The 23,604-nt window shown below is 36.6% G+C and overlaps 1 protein-coding gene across 3 annotated transcripts in view; it reads left to right on the plus strand.

Moving 5' to 3' along the window:
- The window catches only part of CEP83 (centrosomal protein 83), a 140,237-nt gene that overhangs the window by 75,994 nt on the left and 40,639 nt on the right, over nucleotides 1-23,604 (plus strand). For 2 of the 3 annotated variants that reach the window (XM_070370914.1, XM_070370913.1), the window contains 6 exons: nucleotides 5,227-5,319; nucleotides 8,000-8,131; nucleotides 12,964-13,212; nucleotides 16,410-16,463; nucleotides 16,836-16,967; nucleotides 23,043-23,157. In XM_070370914.1, the coding sequence (XP_070227015.1) occupies nucleotides 5,227-5,319; nucleotides 8,000-8,131; nucleotides 12,964-13,212; nucleotides 16,410-16,463; nucleotides 16,836-16,967; nucleotides 23,043-23,157 (775 nt within the window). The remainder of the gene's footprint in view (nucleotides 1-5,226; nucleotides 5,320-7,999; nucleotides 8,132-12,963; nucleotides 13,213-16,409; nucleotides 16,464-16,835; nucleotides 16,968-23,042; nucleotides 23,158-23,604) is intronic. The other variant, XM_070370915.1, reaches the window with a different exon arrangement.

Below are 23,604 nucleotides of genomic sequence, written 5' to 3' on the forward strand. Positions count from 1 at the left end.
TCTCCATCAGAGGGCAGACAGACTGAAAACCACAACCACAGAAAACTAACCAATCTGATCACATGGACCACAGCCTTGTCTAACTCAATGAAACTCTGAGCCATGCTGTTTAGGGCCTCCCATCCAAGACGGACAGGACATGGTGGGGAGTTCTGACAAAATGTGGTCCACTGAAGAAGGGAATGGCAAACCACTTCAGTATTCTTGCCTTAAGAACCCCATGAACAGTTTGAAAAGGCAAGAAGATAGGACACTGAAAGATGAACCCCCAGGTCAATAGGTATCCAATATGCTACTGGAGATCAGTGGAGAAATAACTCCAGAAAGAATGAAGAGATAGAGTCAAGGCAAAAACAACACCCAGTTGTGGATGTGACTGATGATGGAAGCAAGCTCCACTCCTGTAAAGGGCAATATTGCATAGGAACCTGGAATGTTAGGTCCATGAATCAAGGCAAATTGGAAGTGGTCAAACAGGAGATGGCAAGAGTAAAGGTCGACATTTTAGGACTCAGTGAACTAAAATGGACTGGAATGGGTGGATTTAACTCAGATGACCATTATATCTATGACTGTGGGCAAGAATCCCTTAGAAGAAATGGAGTAGTCATCATAGTCAACAAAAGAGTCCAAAATGCAGTACTTGGATGCAGCCTCAAAAATGACAGAATGATCTCTGTTCGTTTCCAAGGCAAACCATTCAGTATCACAGTAATCCAAATCTGTGCCCCAGATCAGTAATGCTGAAGAAGCTGAAGTTGAATGGTTCTGTGAAGACCTACAAGACATTCTACAACTAATACCCCCAAAAAGATGTCCTTTTCATTATAGGGGACTGGAATGTAAAAGTAGGAAGTCAAGAGATACCTGGAGTAACAGGCAAATTTGGCCTTGGGGTACAGAATGAAGCAGGGCAAAGGCTAATTTCCAACAACACAAGAGAAGACTCTACACATGGACATCACCAGATGGTCAATACCGAAATCAGATTGATTATATTCTTCGCAGCCAAAGTGGAGAAGCTCTATACAGTCAGCAAAAACAAGACCGGGAGCTGACTGTGGCTCAGATCAGGAACTCCCTATTGCTAAATTCAGACTTAAATTGAAGAACATAGGGAAAGACCATTTGGGTATGACCTAAATCAGATCCCTTACTATTATACAGTGGAAGTGACAAATAGATTCAAGGCATTAGATCTGATAGACAGAGGGCCTGAGAACTATGGACGGAGGTTCATGACACTGTACAGGAGACAGGGATCAAGACCATTCCCAAGAAAAAGAAATGCAAAAAGGCAAAATGGTTGTCTGAGGAGGCCTTACAAATAGCTGTGAAAAGAAAAGAAGCGAAAGGCAAAGGAGAAAAGGAAAGATATATCCATTTGAATGCAGAGTCCCAAGGAATAGCAAGGAGAGAGAAGAAAGCCTTCCTCAGTGACCAATGCAAAGAAATAGAAGAAAACAAAAGAATGGGAAAGATTAGAGATCTCTCAAGACAATTAGAGATACCAAGGGAACATTTTAGGCAAAGATGGCCACAATAAAGGACAGAAGTGCTATGGATCTAACAGAAGCAAAAGATATTAAGAAGAGGTGGCAAGAATACACAGAAGAACTGTACAAAAAAGACCTTCATGAGCCAGATCACCACGATGGTGTGATCACTCACTTAGAGCCAGACATCCTGGAATGTGAAGTGAAGCGGGCCTTAGGAAGCATCACTGTGAACAAAGCTAGTGGAGGTGATGGAATTTCAGTTGAGCTATTTGAAATGCTAAAAGATGATGCTGTGAAAGTGCTGCACTCAATATGGCAGCAAATTTGGAAAACTCAGGAGTGGCCACAGGACTGGAAAAGATCAGTTTTCATTCCAATCCCAAAGAAAGGCAATGCCAAAGAATGCTCGAACTACTGCACAGCTGCACTCATCTCACACACTAGTTAAGTAATGCTCAAAATTCTCCAAGCCAGGCTTCAGCAATACGTGAACCGTGAACTTTCAGATGTTCAAGCTGGATTTAGAAAAGGCAGAGGAACCAGAGATCAGATTGCCAGCATCCATTGGATCATTGAGAGCAAGAGAGTTCCAGAAAAACATCTACTTCTGCTTTATTGACTATGCCAAAGCCTTTGACTGTGTGGATCACAATAAACTGTGGAAAATTCTTCAAGAGTTGGGAATACCAGACCACCTGACCTGCCTCTTGTGAAATCTGTATGCAGGTCAAGAAGCAACAGTTAGAAGTGGACATGGAATAACAGACTGGTTCCAAATCGTGAAAGGAGTCAAGGCTGTATATTGTGGCCCTGCTTATTTAACTTGTATGCAGAGTATATCATGAGAAACACTGGACTGGATGAAGCACAAGCTGGAATCAAGATTTCTGGGAGAAATATCAGTTATCTCAGATATGCAAATGACACTACCCTTATGGCAGAAAGCAAAGAAGAACTAAAGAGCCTCTTGATGAAAGTGAAAGAGGAAGAGTGAAAGAGTTGCCTTAAAACTCAAAATTCAGAAAACGAAGATCGTGGCATCTGGTTCCATCACTTCATGGCAAGTAGATGCGGACACAGTGAGAAACTTTATTTTCTGGGGCTCCACAATCACTGCAGATGGTGACTGCAGCCATGAAATTTAAAAAGGTGCTTGCTCCTTGGAAGAAAAGTTATGACCAACTTGAGCAGCATATTATAAAGCAGAGACATCACTTTGACAACAAAGGTCCATCTAGTCAAAACTGTGGTTTTTCCAGTAGTCATGTATGGGTATGAGAGTTGGACTATAAAGAAAGCTGAGCGCCAAAGAATTGATGCTTTTGAACTCTGGTGTTGGAGAACACTCTTGAGAGTCACTTGGATTTCAAGGAGGTCCAACCAGTCCATCCTAAAGGAAATCAGTCCTGAATATTCATTGGAAAGACTTATGCTGAAGCTGAAACTCCAATACTTTGGCCACCTGATGCAAAGAACTGACTCATTGGAAAAGTCCTTGATGCTGGGAAAGGTTGAAGGCAGGAGGAGAAGGGGACAACAGAGGATAAGTTGATTGGATGGCATCACCGATTCAGTGGATGAGTTTGAGCAAACTCCTGGATTTGATGATGAACAGGGAGGCCTGGCATGCTGCAGTCCATTGGGTCACATAGAGTCTGACACGACTGAGTGACTGAACTAACTGAAACAATTCCCTTGCACTTTGGACTCAATTAGTCTTTTGACATCATAAACCATATTGTAACAGGAACTTTCTCTTTGGTTTCTCTAGCCCCATTCACTGCTTCTCCTTCCTATAGCCACCAGTTTTCTCCTACCAGCACTTTTGATCCATGTTGCTTCTTCCTAAAACGTACATATGGTGATGCCAATCTTAAGCTCAAAAACCTTCAATGAATAAAGAAGGTGCAAAGTAGTACATGTGCTTATGCATCTATAGACTGCCTGAAGAAGCCTACGGAAGTTACTGACACTGGTTGCTTTCTAAGAGGGAAGCTAGATGACTGAAGTGAGAAAAATACAGATTTTTCCTATTTTGTTTGAATTCTTTTATTTATGTAATTATGTTTATTCATTTTAAGTAAAAAGAAAAAATTTTAAATAAATACTAAGTTATAAGAGTATGAACTTGGTATTCAGGAATCTTCTACTCTGTGGCTACCCTTTCCCTTTTGTTTCCAGCCGGGATGCACCTCACCTGGGCGGTGTTTAACAAAACGTTTCAGCATGGTCTTGGTTCTTACAGAGTCTGGAGATTACTACCAGTATTGACGCAGGGTCCCAGGATTCTGAATTTCCTGTAGTGCTTAGTGTGGTTCTACCTAAAATGCCTTTAGGCCACCTTTGAGGATCATTTTTCTCCCCAGGGAATCTAATATTTTATCCATTCTTTGATTTTGTGTTCTGCCTAAGTTTTAGTTTTCCCATTCCTTTGATATGCTATTCTTTCTATACTAAATATGTTTTTCATTTGTCTTTACCTGTCCATTAAAACTATATTGCCTATTTTTAGGTATTTGTATGTATAAATTATTTTTCCCTTGAGATTTGAGCTTTTTGGGGGGAGAGATATACTTTCTGGAGTTTTTGTAATCTTTATGAAGTTTGACTCTGTGTGTTTTGATAAAAAGGGATATGATAATGTAGCTACTCAATATATCCTGGATTGTTGTGGCAATTAAAATTAATGCTTGTTAAGGAATTTTAAAACAGTATGTTATGTGGATTATAGTGTGTTATATGATGCTTTATATGTAGTAGGGATTCATTCAGTAAAGTTTTTGAAATATTTGGAGTATTGATGAATAAATCAGTGAACATTAGTCTTAGTTTTCAGAGATTAATGTAAATACAAACTAGGTTTTGTTTTTTTTCACCACCGATATTCATTAATCCATTCAAGAAATAATTGTTTCCTGTGCACTGGGCAGTAGTTTTCAGGAGCACATGGTGACTAAAGACCGTGCTCTTTTAAGAAGTTTGCATATATACTTACTTACTGAAATATGAGTTCTGTAAGAGTATAAAAGGGAGGAGCCTAAATTAATTTTGCTGAAACAGTAAATGTCAGCTTTATCTGATTGAAAATAAGTCTGCAGGATGTCCTGTGGTATACCAGATTATTATAATTTATTTTGCTTGCTCTTGAAAAAGATTTGGCCACTGTATCCAACATGATAATCTTAGCTGCCAACATAGTTTTTCCGAATAGTAGCAATAATAATCAGTGATTGTCTTTACCTCATTTAATGGGATTTTGTTAATATTTTATCCATTCTTTGGTTTTGTGTTCTACCTAAGGTTTAGTTTTCCCATTCCTTTGATGTGCCATTTTTTCTATACTAAATATCTTTTTTGTTCATCTTTACTTGTCTGGTAAACCTGTATTGCCTGTTTTTAGGTATTTATATGTGTAAATTATTTTTCACTTGAGATTTTGAACTAATTATGGGGAGAGACATACTTCCTGGTAAATTTGTGTAATCTTTATGAAGTTTGACTCTGTGTGTTAGTCTGTTAATCTCTGAGAGCTTGAAATTGAGTTTTGTTGTTTCAAGTGATGGTTCTGCTTATATAATGATTACTGTGAAGTTAAGTATATTGCAGCATTTCTGTTAGTTGAATTTCACTGTTAGGATTAGGAGAGAGGCTTCAAAATTTGTCTAATTCCCGAATTTAATATTTGTGATTTTGTATTTAGAATTGTTTTTATTTCTCTATGTATTAGGTATTAACTCCACAAAAGTTGGAATTGTTACGAGCCCAAATACAACAAGAGCTGGAAACTCCAATGAGAGAACGTTTTAAGAATCTAGATGAAGTAAGTAATTTGTATTTATATTTTCATTAGACTGTGAAACGCTTGATGAGAAAAGCATCATTTTCCTACTCAAAAGCCCTGCAGTGGCTTCCATTCTTACTCACAGTCCTTATAGTGCCCTTCAAGACTCCACAGGATAAGATCCTGTTCCTCCCTCCACATTAACCTTGTTGGTGTTTCTTTGTTACTCTAGAAGTGGTGCAGTTCGAGAGTTTGCCGTAGCTGTTACTCCTGCCGTATGTCTCTTGGTTAACTTTCTCATCTTCAAGGCAGCTGAAATATCACCTTCCCAGTGAGGCCTACTTTGACCTACTGCCTCCATTTAATATTGCAGCCTGCCTTTCCTATCACTCTTTAGATTTTTGGATGCCCATTTACCCTGCTCTACTTTTAATTTTTCTCTAATATTTATAATCTTCTAAATATGCTATATATTTATTTGTTTTAAATTTTTTCTCTTTACAACTGCTAGAATGTAAGTTGCATGAGAAGAGGAACCTTTATTTGTTTTGGTTGACTGTTATAGTCCGAATTCCTGAAACTCTTAGCATACAGCAGGTGCTCAATTAATATTTGTTGAATGAAAGAATGAAATTCAAGCAACCTCAGAAAACTGAAAATTTATTAGTTTTTCTTCAAATTGAGATGTCTCCTCATATGCAATGTTAGTATAATTTGACTAATTGTTTGGTAAAGGAACAGGAAAAGATGAAAAATACTGACTATATTAGGTACTATGCTCGACATTTTATATATTGCATTATTTAATAAATATACTGAACCTTTTACATGCAAATGAATATTGTCCCCTTCACAATGGACCCTTTTGGAAAGTTGTAGTCTAGTGCTGTTGCCATTGAACAAAATAGTTGTGGAATCCTCTTTTCCTAATGATTTTCTGGCTTGATAAAGTCTTTTTTTGGATATCATCCTTGTTGGTAACCAAAGCATTACAGTTCAGTGGTAGTAAACTATTTTGGGGGCTCCAAAATCACTGCAAATGGTGACTGCAGCCATGAGATTAAAAGACGCTTACTCCTTGGAAGAAAAGTTATGACCAACCTAGACAGCATATTAAAAAGCAGAGACATTACTTTGCCAACAGAGGTCCATCTAGTTGAGGCTATGGTTTTTCCAATAGTTACGTATGGATATGATAGTTGGACTATAAAGAAAGAGTGCCAAAGAACTGATGCTTTTGAACTGTGGTGTTGGAGAAGATTCTTGAGAGTCTCTTGGACTGCAAGGAGATCCAACCAGTCCATCCTAAAGGAAATCAGTCCTGAATATTCATTGGAGGGACTGATGTTGAAACTGAAACTCCCTATACTTTGGACACCTGATACAAAGAACTGACTCATATGAAAAGACCCTAATGCTGGGAAAGATTGAAGGCAGGAGGAGAAGGTGCCGACAGAGGATGAGGTGGTTGGATGGCATCACTGACTCAATGGACATGAGTTTGAGTAAACTCTGGGAGTTGGTGATGGACAGGGACGCCTTTCGTGCTGCAGTCCATGGGGTTGCAAAGAGTCGGATACAACTGAGAGACTGAACTGAACTGAGTAGATTTAATTTTGGGATATAACAAAATCACTTAAACCTGAGTTAGATGATCAAGTTAAGTGAAAGGATTTTTTTTTTTAACCAAAATATGTTCATAATAAAATCATGAAACCCATTTTCTTGGTCAATAAACTGGCTTAGAAATCTTTCAACTGAAGATTTACAGTGAGCTGAGTATTTTAGGAGGCATGCTTTCCTTATTAATTCCTTATTAATTTCTTGATACACGTTCAAATAGTGTCTCCTTCTTCTTGCTCTTTTGCCTAAGTTTTTATTGAGATTCAGAATGCTATCAACTTCTTAGTGTTAGGGAGCAGAATTGGATCATAGGTATTGCATGTGTTGTTGGTTAGTCAGGAGGGTTGAAGTTATACTTCAGACTGGTGTGTTGACTTGGACTTTCATTATAATGTTTGATTGAACCTTAGGTTATTATGCTAAGCATTCAGATAACCATTTATATACTTAGAATTCATCCTTTCTGACTTTTAAGATGGTATTTTATGTTATAGAATTAGTTATTATTATTATTTTTTAAAATTTGAATGTAATTGCTTAACAATATTGACTGTACTGCAGTGTGAATCAACTCTATGTATATACCCTCCTTTTTGAGCCTCCCTTCCACCCCCACCCCCATTCCACCTCTTTAGGTTATCACAGAGCACTGAGCTGAGCTCCCTGTGGTGTATAGCAGCTTCGCACTAAGTAGCTATTTTGCACATGGTAGTGTAAATATTTCAGTGCTACTCTCTCATAGAATTAATTTTTAAAATCTATTTTGAAAGGTGTGCTACATTCTTAAATATTATTTTATTAAGCCAAGAAGTCAAAACTTCTGACATGCTACACATTTCTATTAGAATCAATGAGGAAATGAGATTAATGATAATTTGCTTTATTAATACCTTTTCAGGAGTGTGCTAATTCTGTTTGTAGCATTCTTGTCATGAGGACTTTTCCAAATTTTGTTTATACTTCTGTTAAGCTTATTTTTTACTTTTAGAATGGCTTTCAGTATAAAACAGTTTAAATTTTTTGCAAAAGTGATTTTTGAAGTAACTATAAATTTCATTTTTAAATTTGTGATAAATTACAATCTTTTTAAATTTAGGAAGTGGAAAAGTATAGAGCTGAATATAATAAGCTTCGCTATGAACATACATTTCTCAAATCAGAATTTGAACACCAGAAAGAAGAATTTGCACGTATTTTAGAAGAAGAAAAAATAAAACACAAATCAGAGGTGAGTGACTGATTATTACTGGTTTAGTCATTATGCTACTAATGAATAAAATTTTATGATTATATATTTTTTGTGAATCCCAACTTAGAGCTGATTGCATAATTGTTTTATTGGCTAATAATTATATGGCTAATATTTGTCATTTTCATCTGCTCTATAGCAGCATTTTTCTTGTGAATGTTCTTTTTTGATGTTAATTTTTCTTCTTTCCCTCTTTCCTTTTGCCCCAGTTAATGAAGATGCATAGCCACAGAGACAGACTTCTCTTTGCAAATACAGTTTATCTGTATGATTGCTTGGTTAGATACTAGATACTGCTAGATCCCCCTCTACTTATTAAAATCAAATCAAATTCAGGAGAGCTCTGGCTGTCAGCCCGTGTGCCTTATTTCCACTGATAAAAATTAAGGAGTTTATACCTTAGGGAGTGCCCATCACCCTGAACATTGTGCCCCTCACCATCACTGTGTTCTTCCTGACATCTACAACCGTAACAATGCCTGTAGTCTACAGCCGTATTCTGTGTCTGTTGAATTAGGCGGCCTCTGTGCTCATTTTGTGGTTTGTCTCCTAAATTTTCCAAAAATGAAATTTGTGTTTCTTATTCCTCATGTTATTTTTAGGTGATTTTTCAGGATGGAAAGATAAATAACAGTTTTCTGTTATGCTATGTTATTGCTATGTTCCCTGCTGGCTCAGATGGGAAAGAACTGGCCTGCAATGCAGGAGACCCAGGTTCAAACCCTGCGTAGGGAAGATCCCCTGGAGAAGGAAATGACAACCCACACCAGTAGTCTTGCCTGGAGAATTCCATGGACAGAGGAGCCTGGCAGGCTACAGTCCGTGGGGTCACAAAGAGCAGGACACAACTGAGCAACTAACACACTTTGATTCAAATAAGAAATCTAATGCTAGTTGAATTTATAAAAAAAAAAAAATGCTGTCTGTAGTTATGGGGAGTGTTCTGTGTACAAACACATCTTCATCATATGTTTATTGCATTGTCTTTAATTGGAATAAAGAGCTAAAATATACTCTCCTTCCTTTAACATTTACTAGTTAGATCAAACTGATTTCTTTTTATCAGTGAGTAAATTGCTCCATGATTATTTGAAATGTAAGAAGTTGAATGAACCTCAGATCATTTGAGTCCATTAAGAATTTGGTACTGAAAAAACTAAAAATAATTATAAGTCTTTTTCATTAAAAAATTATTTATGGCCTTTTTTTTTTTTTTAAACATTTGATCTCACTTCTATTATGGTCAGTGAAATGGGGCAGGAGTGTCTTATTTTGTCCATTTTAAATGGAAACACTGAAGCACAAGATAAGGGACTTGCCCAGAGTTTCACAGAAACTCATTAGCCAAGTTAAGTGAACTCTGGTACCCCAGCTCCCAGCCCAGAGTTTTAAATTTGAAATTACTAATGATTCGAGGTTGCCATGTTAATTAGGGGCCATCTACCACTGTAATGTTGTAGAGAAATGAGTTGATTTCTATTATATAAGATTTTGAATCTATAATAATGATAGATTTAAGGGAACTACATATAAAATTTTTCCTCTGGGAAAAGGAATGATAAAAATTTCAAATTTAAAATGTAGATTTAGTATGTTGAAGAGTAACTACTGAGATTAAAGATAATGGTGCCTTATTTTATACTTTGCTTTTAAAATCTAATGTTGGTTGATGTTTATCTGGTAATGATTATTTGTGCTCTCTTAGTTTTATCTTTTTTTTTTTTTTTAAAGAATGAAACGTGCATCTGAAATCTGATGGCTATTCTATTTTTCATCCATGAAAGGCCAAATGATAATCATTAAAAATTTTAAGATGCCAGTGGCATCATTAATTTTCTAATTGGAATGTCTTATGACGTTCTTAGAAATCTGGAGATAAATGGCTAGCTGTATGCCATGATTAGTAAAGTCTGGAAAAGTAAAACTTTCTAATAAGGCCGAAGTTCTCTCCTTTCTACTTCCCAGTTGATTATGCAGGAGCAGTATTAATTAGTGGATAATTGGTGTCTGCTTTCATTCCATCACTTATCTTTACACTCCAGTTTCTCTATACAATTAAAGTAAAAACTAGTGAGATGATGTGGATCGCAAAACAGCAGTAAAACTTCAAAGTAAGGCCTACCCTTGCCATCTATCAATTTTACAATTTTAACTGGTATAAAATACATTATCTTGGTGTATTAAAAATAATTGGATTTTCTTGCATTAATTAAGGACTCACACAATAGTTGTACATTTTCACTTCTACAGATGAAAGAAGTTTTGATTCATATGGTAATACTTGAGGAAAATTTTGTTATTAGTGTTTTCCTGAGGAGCATGCTAGGAATTCACATTTTCCTTGTGATATTTTAAATTTTAAAAATTACATGAAGAAGATATCTTATGAAAAAAGATACGCCGTAATTTCTTAGTGCATTTGACTGTAAGCACATATTAAGTCTGGGGTTTTATACAAATGAAATTCTGAAGTTGCATGCATTCTTATTTGGAAGTGGTACTACTGTGTTTTCATTTTATTAGGACTCTGATTTTATATTATTCTGCAAATAGTAATGAAGGGCAGTACAGAGAGTTTTAGGTTCAGGTGATTGTAATGTAGGCTGAATGAGTGAAAGAGTAATCCAGTGAAGAAGTATTAAGATCTTGAGAGAGGGCAGTGAACATTGTACCATATGAAAAACTGATAGAATACATAATGACAGCTCTCTGAGGCTATTCCATCATGTGTCCCAAACTGGCTGTACTCTACCTTGGATTATGTAGGGATCATGAGAAGCCAAAGTTCTATGACAAAAAGGAGAACTTTTCTGGGTCTCTGTTACCACATGCTGTTTTCCTTATAGCACTGGTAGCAGGAGAACTGATCATGCCCTCCTTGTTTGGGTCCTTACGCTGACATGTACATAATCACGTTGGTAGACATCATGAAATCTCTCAGAACACTTTTGTTCTGGTGGGTTCTAAAGTTCTATCTGAAGCGCTGCTTTAGGTCCAGGTGTTTCCTTTATTTAAAATATTCCAAATTCTCTAACTTACACCCTTCTCAGATTACTCTGAACTACATTATAATAGACAAAAGTGAGGGGACTGGATGCCACAATCTTCGTTTTTCAAATGTTGATTTTTAAACCAGCTTTTTCACTCTCCTTGTTCACCCTCATCAAAAGCCTCTTTAGTTCCTCTTCTCTTTCTTCCATAAGGGTGGTGTCATCTGCATATCTGAGGTTATTGATATTTCTCCCAGCTATCTTGATTCCAGCTTGAGCTTTATCCAGCTGGGCATTTCTCATGATGTACTCTGCATATAAGCAGGGTGACAATATACAGCCTTGATATATTCCTTTCCCAATTTGGAACCAGTCCATTGTTCCACGGAGAAGGAAATGGCAACCCATTCCAGTATTCTTGCCTGGAGAATCCTGTGGACAGAGGAGCCTGGTGGGCTGCTGTCTATGGGGTCGGACAGAGTTGTACATGACTCAAGTGACTTAGCATGCATGCATGCATTGGAGAAGGAAATGGCAACCCACTCCAGTGTTCTTGCCTGGAGAATCCCAGGGACGGGGGAGCCTGGTGGGCTGCCGTCTGTGGGGTCACACAGAGTCGGACATGACTGAGGGATTTAGCAGCAGCAGCAGCAGCCATTGTTCCATGTTAGGTTCTAACTGTTGCTTCTTGATCGCACTTCTTAGATTCATTTATAGCGATGTGAGCAATCAGTTGTCTCTTGGGCCTTTTTGGCCCAGGCTGCAGAGCATTACTTTAAGTCCTTTTGGCTTAAAGTGAGCCTTCTAAGCTCATCCTGGCTAAAACAACCCCTGGTGGTGTTTATAGCTGTCGTTTTTAACTTTCTTTCTCTCTCTCTTTTTTAAATAACTGAATTTTTTTTTGAGTTAAATTATCTAAAGAAACCCCATATATAAAAAGAGGAGCTGGTATGGTTAACAACAAAGTTTTGTTAGTAGGGGATAGGGAGTTGGAGAGATCAGCGAAGGGAAAGAATGAGTTTTACTCTGATTACTTGGACCCTCATTCCTGGAGATGAGAGACCTCTGAAGTGCCTTAGAGGTTAAGAAGCAGCTTGAAATCTCCTGATGCTGAGGTGCTTGGGATCCAGTCGCAATGGTTGGCATGAATAAAACCATTGGTCTTTCTGTTCAACAAGTTCCCTGGTGATTTGTCATTACCCTGGGGTAGTGATTTTCAGTTCTTTCTTGCATCTGAGAATTAAGAACTAGGCCATCACTACAACTGGGGCTTTAATAAACTCTCAGCTATCATTAAAACTCTCATCAGTCACATTTGTAGTTAGTAATATGGACAAGCAGCTTTTTTTAATAAATTAAGTTGCTTTGGACTAGATGATTTTATTAGTGTAGATATAGCCAAAGAATTACTGTCAGATGAGGAAAAGCTTAGGAGTAATGAGCATATTGATCTTGCATAAGTCCCTATAATGTTCTGATGAATTTTAAAAATACTTGACATATTTTACATTATTCTGTAGTATTATTTTTAATTTTGAACTTTAGCCAGCATCTGATGAAGCCCTGTGCCAAACACCATGAGGAGATGGAGGGAGAAAAATAGGACAGGATCCTTGCCCTCACATTTCAGTCATGCCAAGTACAGGATGAAGAACGTGACATTTTAGGATTTTTTTTTTCCTTTCCTTTTTCATTCACCACCTGAACTTTTTTGTTTCATATTGTGCAATTTCAAATTTTAATTTGCTGACTTGTAAAGCATGTTTATGACTGAAAATTTGATAATTTAAGGTTGTATGTTTTCTTTCAAATTATTATTAGATTGCAAGATTGGAGGAAGATAAAGAACTCCTTAACCAATTGCACAGTGTTGATCCCACAAGAGAGAGCAACCGAATGGAGCAACTTGTTCGAGCAAAAGCCCATTTGCATCAGAAATTAAAAAGTTTAGAAGCTGAAATAGCAGAATTAAGAGCTGAAAAAGAGAATTCTAGTGCTCAGGCAGAAAATGTCCAAAGAATTCAGGTGCGGCAGTTGGCTGAGATGCAGGCTACAGTCAGATCCCTGGAGGTAAGATTTTAATTGCTTCCCGGTAGACTATGGCATCCTTTTTCTTTCTCTATTTGAAGTGCAGTTGACAGACCTTTGATTTTTAGAGCATAAATATGTGCTCACCACTTTAATGCTGACGCATTTGTGGAATCCCAAGAGTAGATATACTTTCTGTAAAGAAGAAAGCTCTTGATTGAAGCAATAGCTATGCTACCACATTTACAAAGGGATTGTTTATTCTTTGGGAGTCATGTCACCTAGCTGAACTGTTTTAACTCTTATAATGCCACAGAGTAGAATATTCAAAAATTTTTTTAAAAAATTGAGTTTCTGAAGACTAAAATCATCTCAAACCAGAAAGAGCAATTTCTTTCTAGTTATTCCCTTACGCTGTGATTTAAGATCTTAAAATCATAAATCCTGTTTCAACAGAAATACTGCGTTTATGTCTTATGACAGCTTCATGCCAGAGTAACAAAATTCAGCTTGGCTGCTAATGCATATAAAGCCTTTACTGAAGTATTCCTAAGTTCATTAGGGAAAGAAAAGAGCTGTCAGAGCTACATTGGTACTCTTAGGTATTCTCCTATGACGTTCTTGGTTTCCATTGTTGGAAAGGAAAAACTTTTACTTTATCCTCTTAGGTTCAGTGTTTGAGGATTGTGAGTTAAACTGACAACAGACAGATTAGCAAGAGAAAAGACAGATGTTTATTCATGTGTATAAACAGAAGTTCACAGAAAAATGTGACTCAGAGACAATTGTAATTTGGGGCTTATACACCATTTTATGGAGAAGGCAATGGCAAGCCACTGCAGTACTCTTGCCTGGAAAATCCCATGGATGGAGGAGCCTGGTGGGCTGCCGTCTATGGGGTCGCACAGAGTCGGATGCAACTGACGCGACTTAGCAGCAGCAGCACCACCATTTAATGAGGAAAAGAGATGGGGAGAAAGGACAATTATAGGAAAACAAATGACTTTTAGGAAAGATAAATGGGCCCTTAGGAAAACAAATGGGAGATGTGACAATTTTGTGATGATGTTTGTGTAGATGATTTCTTATCCTGGTGGTGGTGTCTCCTGTGATAGAAATTGATCTTCCCTAGTTATGAAACCCTTGGGGAAGGGAATTCTAACACTTAAGTTCTTTTTAGAGGCTCTGCTTTTAGACAGATAAGAGGAGTTCAAGGAAAAAGTTTTTCCTGTGTCTTCTGATTCTCAGAAGACTTCAGCTCAAAGTAATTTTTATGTCACAGTGGCAAATTCTGGACCCCTTTATCATTTTATTTAGATAATGCTTAGTGTCTTACATGAAGCCAATATACTAGTTTCATAGTTTTTAAAAATTTATTTATTTTGAGCAATCTGAAATGTTTTGTTTTCAGAATGTTTCAAAATAGTTGTGAAGTGATTTGAACTGGAGGGAAATTAGTGTGCATGTAGTTTTTATTTAAAATCCGATATCCAAATCCGAAGTAGCGAGTTTTTTCCAGGCTGCCAGCTGGTAAAAGAAGTATAGTAGTATGTTTTGAAGAGTAGAAGTCACCTTTTTGTTTTCCGGATGAAGCTCCTGGCAGTATTTAGCGGATTCCTGAACTAAAGTTGTCATTGGACAGTATCATTGGACCTTGGACACGAGGCAGTTCAGAATGAAGTGTTTATGTTGCTATCCTTCCATCCTTAACGTATCTCCTCAGTGACAGAGTAAGTGGGATGACTGTGATTTGAGTGTGGTATGTGATCTCTGTGTGAAACTTTGTGTTGAGGTTGTTTAGTGATTATTTTTAGGACAAGTTGAATGATGACACAGGGTGGGAAGTTTATTTGTGATGTTTTCAAAAAAGCCTATGTTTTTATTATTTGTCAGATGAAAATAAGTAAATGGTAGTAGCATGCCTTTCTCTGTTGGGTTTTTGGTTTTTTGTTTTTTTTGGCTCTCATTGTGCCTGGAGAGTATCATTTTATATGTGAGGAAAATAAGTTTTTGAGTTATTTTTAATGTACTCCTTATATTTAAGATATATAGGAAATGAGATGTTATAGAACTGAAGCTTATCCTTTAATTGCAAAATGTTTTCATGTTAGCTATTTTGAATAGAAATATTTTTAAAAAGTATTTATTTTTCCCTTTCTAATTAAAGAGTACTATGAATATTACCATCCAGGAATTTTCTTGACAACTTCATTAAGAATTTTTATTATGTGATGAGGTCAGGAACTAAGCTCCAGATTAGTGAGGATTTTAAAATTTTCATCTCTTGGTTTTTTTTTTTTTTTCCCCTTAATCTCCATTGATTTTAGGTTTTCAGTTCTCACTTTTTTTTTATTTTATTTTTAAACTTTACAATATTGTATTAGTTTTGCCAAATATCGAAATGAATCCGCCACAGGTATACCTCGTTCCCCATCCTGAACCCTCCTCCTCCTCCCTCCCTACCTCCCTCTGGGTCGTCCCAGTGCACCAGCCCCAAGCATCCAGTACCGTGCATTGAACCTGGACTGGCGACTCGTTTCATACATGATATTATACATGTTTCAATGCTATTCTCCCAAATCTCCCCACCCTCTCCCTCTCCCACAGAGTCCATAAGACTGTTCTAAACATCAGTGTCTCTTTTGGTGTCTCGTACACAGGGTTATTGTTACCATCTTTTTAAATTCCATATATATGCGTTAGTATACTGTATTGGTGTTTTTCTTTCTGGCTTACTTCACTCTGTATAATAGGTTCCAGTTTCATCCATCTCATTAGAACTGATTCAAATGTATTATTTTTAATGGCTGAGTAATACTCCATTGTGTATATGTACCACAGCTTTCTTATCCATTCATCTGCTGATGGACATCTAGGTTGCTTCCATGTCCTGGCTATTATAAACAGTGCTGCGATGAACATTGGGGTACACGTGTCTCTTTCCCTTCTGGTTTCCTCAGTGTGTATGCCCAGCAGTGGGATTGCTGGATCATAAGGCAGTTCTATTTCCAGTTTTTTAAGGAATCTCCACACTGTTCTCCATAGTGGCTGTACTAGTTTGCATTCCCACCAACAGTGTAAGAGGGTTCCCTTTTCTCCACACCCTCTCCAGCATTTATTGCTTGTAGACTTTTGGATCGCAGCCATTCTGACTGGTGTGAAATGGTACCTCATAGTGGTTTTGATTTGCATTTCTCTGATAATGAGTGATGTTGAGCATCTTTTCATGTGTTTGTTAGCCATCTGTATGTCTTCTTTGGAGAATACCACAAATGAGCCCTCCTGTCTACCTGGTAATACATTTTTTCATATCTTCTATGTACTTATAATCCCACAGAATGCTTATTTGAATTATGTTCACAATAATAGTAAATAGGTATCAAATGTGTGTTTAGGTACGCATTCTCTGAGAGAAGTATATGGGTTTTAGCTTGGTGTGGGGGCTGTTGAAAAGTAAGTTGTCTAGGTAACTTTCTTGCATATTTCCTGGAACAGATCTTTCATTTAAATTCTTCTAATTGCTTTGATAAAACTTGTTACTTTGTATATGTTAATGTTGAGGTTTTGGATAATTGGAGGTAGTATGATTATTTATTTAATTAGTGCTTATTTTTATATAATTGTGAAAAATTAGCAAATTTTAAAATATTTTGTTTTAATAAAAGGCTGAAAAACAGTCAGCTAAACTACAGGCTGAACGCTTGGAAAAAGAGCTACAATCAAGCAATGAACAAAACACTGCGTTAACTAGTAAATTGCATAAAGCCGAACGGGAAGTAAATACATTGGCCAGTAAAGTAAGTTGTCCTCAGTATCTGCTTTATTCTTTAAAATGCTTGAGACTGTATAATGACAAAGGAATTTTGTGTTTAAGTAGCTTACTTATCTATGTTGAAGTCTCTTTTTTGGTCTTATTCTACCTTCTAAATACATGTCGAATTTGACCGTTCTAACTGCCTTTTATTGTGACCATTCTAGTCTAGTTTTTAGATTAGCCTCCTGACTTGGTCTCTTCACTCTACCCTGTCAGAGCTTTGTGTGATCTGGCCTCTGCAGTCTTTCCCCAGTCCTCATGGTCCCTTTTCCCTCCTGTTCACTTTGCTCTAGCCTCACTGGTCTTCTCACTCTTCTTTGATCAGGCGTCTACCTCAGGGCCTTTGTGCTTGCCTACCTTGCATGATCTTCCCTCACATATGTATATTGCTTCTTCCTCACCTATTTCTGATGTTGCCTTATCAGAGAGGACTTTTGTTTCTTCACTTAGTGAAATACCATCTTCCCTCTTCCTCCACCTTACTCTCTGTCTTTTTTATCTGCTTTATTTTCCTTTATATGTCTTAACGCCATGTGATAAATTTGTTTATTTTTGTCTTTTATATCCCTTTTCCTTCAATCAAATATAAGCTCCAGGAGAACCAGGATGTTGCTTCTGTTACTGTTAGATCTTAGCTCCTGGAACAGTGCTGGCACACAGTAGACACTCAATTAATATTTGTTAAATGACTGAATCAGCAGCATGATCTGCATTTTTTTAAAGAATATAGTGGTTTGAGCATCTTTAATATACAGTATTCTCAGAAATTTAGATGTTTTTTCCTCCCTCAAAGGCAGTATATATATGCTATGCTATGCTAAGTCACTTTAGTCGTGTCCGACTCTGTGCAACCCCATAGACAGCAGCCACCAGGCTCCCCCGTCCCTGGGATTCTCCAGGCAAGAACCTTGGAGTGGGTTGCCATTTCCTTCTCCAATGCATGGAAGTGAAAAGTGAAAGTGAAGTCGCTCAATCGTATCCGACTCCTAGCAACCCCATGGACTGCAGCCCACCAGGCTCCTCCGTGCATGGGATTTTCCAGGCTCCAGTAACCAGAAGTAGGATACCAATGATGAAAGTACTTTATAGAATACTGTAGTGAATATCAGCACTGGGGGGAGTCCGACATTCAAATTACATTTCTTCCCCTTACTAGCTGTGTGATCTTGGGCAATTTACTTTCTCTATGAAGACTTTAGCATTTTCTTTTATGAAAGAAGACTAATACTTTATAGAGTGTGGCAGAGATTAAATGAGATATTCTGCACTTAGATATAAAACACTTAGCATAAGACTAATATATAATCACCTGAATATACCTATATTAGTAGTACTTGGGGCAGCTCTAAGAACTTAAAAATAAAACTGATTTCTGTCAATGAGATCATGTATTATATTTCTATTAGAGTAATGTAAAATCATCTTAAAAAAAGTTTCTAGACCATAGGGAACACCATAGTCTGGTAGAAATATGTGGACTTATCTAGAGAAGTAATGTATTCATCATAAATTCCTTGTCCAGAGTCAAACAGTGTTTATGACAGAAGAAAGAGATAGTTTTAGTTGGCAGAGTGTGAGTATTCTGGTCCCACTGAAGAGATTATTCGTACTGTGGAAAGGAATACCTCAATCTGTTTTAAGTTGTGGCTATGAAATAATCAATTCCTCCCATTCCTTTGGTTCTGATTGCATTATCCTAAGCAGCTTTCTCTGAAATTTTTGGTACAGGGAGAGAATGCACTGGTCCTTCAGGGTTAGAATATTCTAGTTTCCATTACAGTTTTTTTTTCATGATTAATAAACTGACTTTCTGGTTTTATAGATCACTTTTTGTAAACTTCAGTAGTGTGAACTTTGTAAACTTTAGTAATCTCTCTCTGACCTTGAGAGTTGTCTTTAAGTGTAGTGACAAAATTGGATTTCTGTGTCTGAAAGGCCAAAGCCATAATATTAGATATATTAGATGCCATCCTTGGAAGATAGTCTACCCAGTTTTTTCTGTGGCAAATACATATATTTTCCACTTTCAGACTTATTAACATACATTGCTAAGAGTTGCCTGTTTTGTTAAAGGCACATTTGCATTATTTTGCATATAAATGGTCTATTAGAAACCACCCATCAACTTTAGACAAATCAAGTTTTCATTTGAGATCTTGCATTATAAAAATATTTTGTTGGAAGGATAAATTTTAAAATAATGTTTTAAGCATTGTCACAGTTTTCTTTGCAACTTGAAATTTTCATCAACATTTTGTAGTTCTCACAAATGATTGCTTGCAATGCAAAGGAACACCTGGGGTGTTTTTGTCTAAATTATTCAGATTTGTAAATGTTTGTTAGGTTTTGAACAGTTATGTCACGTAACTATCAATGTCTTGGATTAAAAAGTATTACCAAAAAAAAAGTATTACCAAAGATGGCCTAAAAATAATGACCTTAAACATATTTTATATTCAGTTAGATAAATTCTTCTGTTACCTCTTGAGGTGTTTGAGCTTTAGGACTCCAATAAAATGTATAGTTTTAAGGAAGTCATCCCACAGAGTTATCCTTATTATGTAAGTTAATAAGGTCATTCCATCTCTGACCTTTGAAAAAGATCAGAGTTTGAATACTGTCTCTTTGGAATTTACTTGAAGAGCTTCTTGAGTAATACATTTTTTCAACTATATTTGAATTTCTTGCTTACGCATATTGTTTTCTTGTGTGTGTTTGTGTAATTTAACAGATTCTGAACCCTTATAAAATGCCTGTTCTTGCTACTTTGTTATACTTCTTAAAGTTTTATTAACACTAGCTAATATTCTCTGAATATTAATACTTCTCTTGTGTCAGAAGCATAAAGCAAATTCACAAAGACTAGAATCTACATGGAAAACACATTGTGGAAAAAACAAACAGGGTAGCTTGGCCCTGGGAAGTTAAGAAGACTGTAAATCTTTTCAAATTATGTGCGACATTTTAACTTGTACATTTTATTTAAGAAAAGATTCCTGGTTTTCCTAGAGTTTTTGGTGTTTGAGTACAAAAGTTAAAAACTAGGAATCTAGAGGCAGAAAGAAACTATTATACCCATTTGGGATTTGGTTCATATTACTCATAGAAAGTACTTTTATTTGTCATAACTCAGTAATTAATATTCATACAAGTTTTTCCATTTTTAATAAAATAATTCCTTTTAATATCTTTTAGGAAGTTAATAAACTGTTAGTATAAGTGCAGTCATTTTACGATTTTAGAAATATGGCACTAAAGGAAAACAAACTCATCAGGGTCCTTAGATAAATTTGAATGCCTGTTGCTTGGGCATATACCACTAGTTTAATAATAGTAGTAGTCTGAGGATAACTTCATGTCTGATGTTGAAACTGAAATTCCAATACTTTGGCCACCTGATGCAAAGAGCTGACTCATTTGAAAAGACCCTGATACTGGGAAAGATGGAGGGCAGGAGGAGAAGGGGATGACAGAGGATGAGATGGCTGGATGGCATTGTTGCAGGAAGGGGGATCCCTTCCAGGGCCTGAAACTGGGCTCTTGTCTAACACTCGGAAAAGAATTCTCCGAGGAGATACGTGCTGACAAAGCAAGAGATTTTATTGGGAACGGCACCCGGGTAGAGAGCAGTAGGGTCTCTACTACTGTTTTCTCTCCAGGAAAACAGCTCTGCTCGCAGGGTTTTATGGTGATGGGATTAGTTTTCAGTGATCTTTGGCCAATCACTCTCATTTAGTCTTTCCTGGTGGAGCACGCATTGCTCAGCCAAGATGGATGCTAGCGAGAGGGATTCTGGGAAGTGGCCGGACTCCGGTGTCTCCTTTCGACCTTTCGCGAACTCTTCCGGTTGGTGGTGGCTTTTTAGTTCCCTATTCCTTATCAGGATCTCCTGTCATAAAACAACTCATGCAAATGGTTACTATGGTGCCTGGCCAGGGTGAGTGGTTTCAATCAGTCTGCTTCCCCTAACAGCATCACTGACTCAATGGACATGGGTTTGGGTGGACTCCGGGAGTTGGTCATGGGACAGGGAGGCCTGGCGTGCTGTGGTTCATGGGGTTGCAAAGAGTCGGACATGACTGAGCGACTGAACTGTTTATTTAGTTTCATTGATTATAAATTTAATTGAAAAATATTTTCTCATTTCAGTAAATCTGAATGAATTAAAAATAATTTTATATATTTTGTAGTTCTCATTGAAATGAAAGATTCTGCAAAATAACATGGCTCTGATTTTCTGCCTCATCTATAAAGCAGCTACAGTGTGGTTTGCTAATGAACTGTATGTCATTCTTAACCTTCTGCAATTAGTGTATAATAGCAGGTTATGATTACATTTGTCATACATTATAGCTGTATTTAAATTTTAAAGCATTTATGAATTCTATCATGAAATTATAAAAACTCAATCTATAGCAAGTTTGAATTTTAAAATGAATATAATTTTTTAGCTGCTCTGAAAGCATTTAGAGCTTTGTAAATATTGTTCTTTGAGACTTGCTTTCATAGAAAAGAACTTCAGGAAGATTTAAAAATGCAAATCTCATGTCAGCACAAGGTATTCATTTTGTGTAGTACCATTTGCAAATCTGTGGGTTAATTTGGAGGGTTATGTCTTAGTGTGATCTTAGCAGTACAAAGGCAGCACAGTACTTTCTTAATTTGTTTCTTTTCAAAGTGAAGATTTTGCACGAAACCCTGTTACAGTTCCAAGACCTTTCATAGACAGAGTCTTTTCCAGTAAGATACTTCTGTTTCTCATCTTTGCCCTCTTTGGCTCTGGGACCTCTTCCTGATTTATTTCAAACTCCCTTCTCTAGTTTTTATAGACTTTTATTGCACTCAAGTAACCTATCCTTTATGCTTCTATTACCACCGTCTTATATTTTACATATTTGCCTTTCTATAGTTGTGATTTTTCTCCTCTTATTTAATAGTTTTATACAATAGTATAATTGTGAGAATGCAGACTTATCTAATCTTTATGTCTATATGGTTAAATCCTCAATATAGTACTGTACCTAATTTTGGAAAACACCTCACCAAAGGGCAGGGATATGGAAACTTAGAGAGTAGTGCAGATGATTAGAGAGACAAAACTTTCTTCTTTGCTGCTGTATCCCCAGGCTTCTCAGACAGTGCTTGGGCACATAATAGGCGCTCAAGAAATATTTATTGAATAAACAAAGCAATACTACTTATGAACTATAATCATTCAGCTTTCAAAAGGAATGTTTAGAGAAAAAGCTGTGTTGGTTAACTGTATAGAAAATATTAGTTACATTGACCTTGGGTCTTTAAAAGAATCAGATTTTGGCAGTAAAGGTTTAAATTAGATTTATACATTTTGTACTTGTTTAACCTACTAACCAACCGCACACACACATGCACACACAATTTAGTCACTGGATTCAGTAGATGATTCTTTCTTGTCCACTTTGTCAGTCCTTTGCCTCATAATTGGTTCATTTCTTTTCAGCTTCTTGATCCAACACACTTCTAGTTAACTTTCTGAAATACAGTTGCTTATATCATCTTTAACAGCTAACAGGATAAACAGTCCTTTTGTGTGGCATATAGGTTTATTCCCTGACAGATTTACACCTTCTTATGTTGTATCTGTAACAAGTTGGTTGTTGTTTTCCGAGCAGACTGTTGATATTCTACTTTTATAATACTTTGTATGCTGTGTCTTATACCTAAAATGCCTTCTTGTTACCAGCACTCTTTTTTGGAAGAAGACATCAATATTTCTTCCCTGAAGATGTTTCAGTCATTGACTGTTAGATTTTAGGTACTTGCAGTTAAACTTTTAAAGACCAGATTAAGCCAGATGACCCCACCCAGCTATTTAAAGAAGCGACTCAGTTCTCTTAGAAGCAGACTGTTTCCTCAGTGCCAACTACTGTTCTAGGCACTGAAGCATCTTCCCTCCTGGAAGTTGCTTCACTCTGTACTCTGCTACCAAAGGTTTCCCTCCTTTCTCCTAATGTTTTTGGGTTAGCACTTAGTGGCAAGAAAATGACCAATAGTAATTTCAATTTCTGATTATCAACAGGTAAAGGAGCTTAAGCATTCAAACAAACTAGAAATAACAGACATCAAACTGGAGGCAGCAAGAGCTAAGAGTGAGCTAGAAAGAGAAAGGAATAAAATTCAAAGTGAACTGGATGGTAATATATGATTTCCCATGCTTTTTACTGTTACTGTCACATATAAATTCAGATTACTAAAATAGATCAAACTGAATTTTTATTTCCAATTTTAAGCTTAATTGAATTTTAATTTTAGAGCACATATGTATTGTTTGTGTGTCAAATGTTCATTCTGTGATGTAACTTAAAAAATCAATCTTAAGGTTATATCATAGTTATTTGATTAATACATAAATTAAGTAAAACTTTATGGATAGGATTCCATACTTCCAGGGTTTATAACTTAAAATCTCTTTAGATCATGTGATTATTAGTCTCAGATCATTTTAATTCTAAAGAATATAAGGAACAAAGGTGGGTTTCAGGTCCAATTTTTAAGTCAAAATTTTTTTTTTTAGGTAGATGCTACGCCAGTTGTTGGGTCTAGTTCAATCTTAGCTTATTTTTAAACTCCAGTTTAGCTGT

This window comes from Bos mutus, chromosome 5 (genome assembly GCF_027580195.1).
Source record: "Bos mutus isolate GX-2022 chromosome 5, NWIPB_WYAK_1.1, whole genome shotgun sequence".
Taxonomy (NCBI): Eukaryota; Metazoa; Chordata; class Mammalia; order Artiodactyla; family Bovidae; genus Bos; species Bos mutus.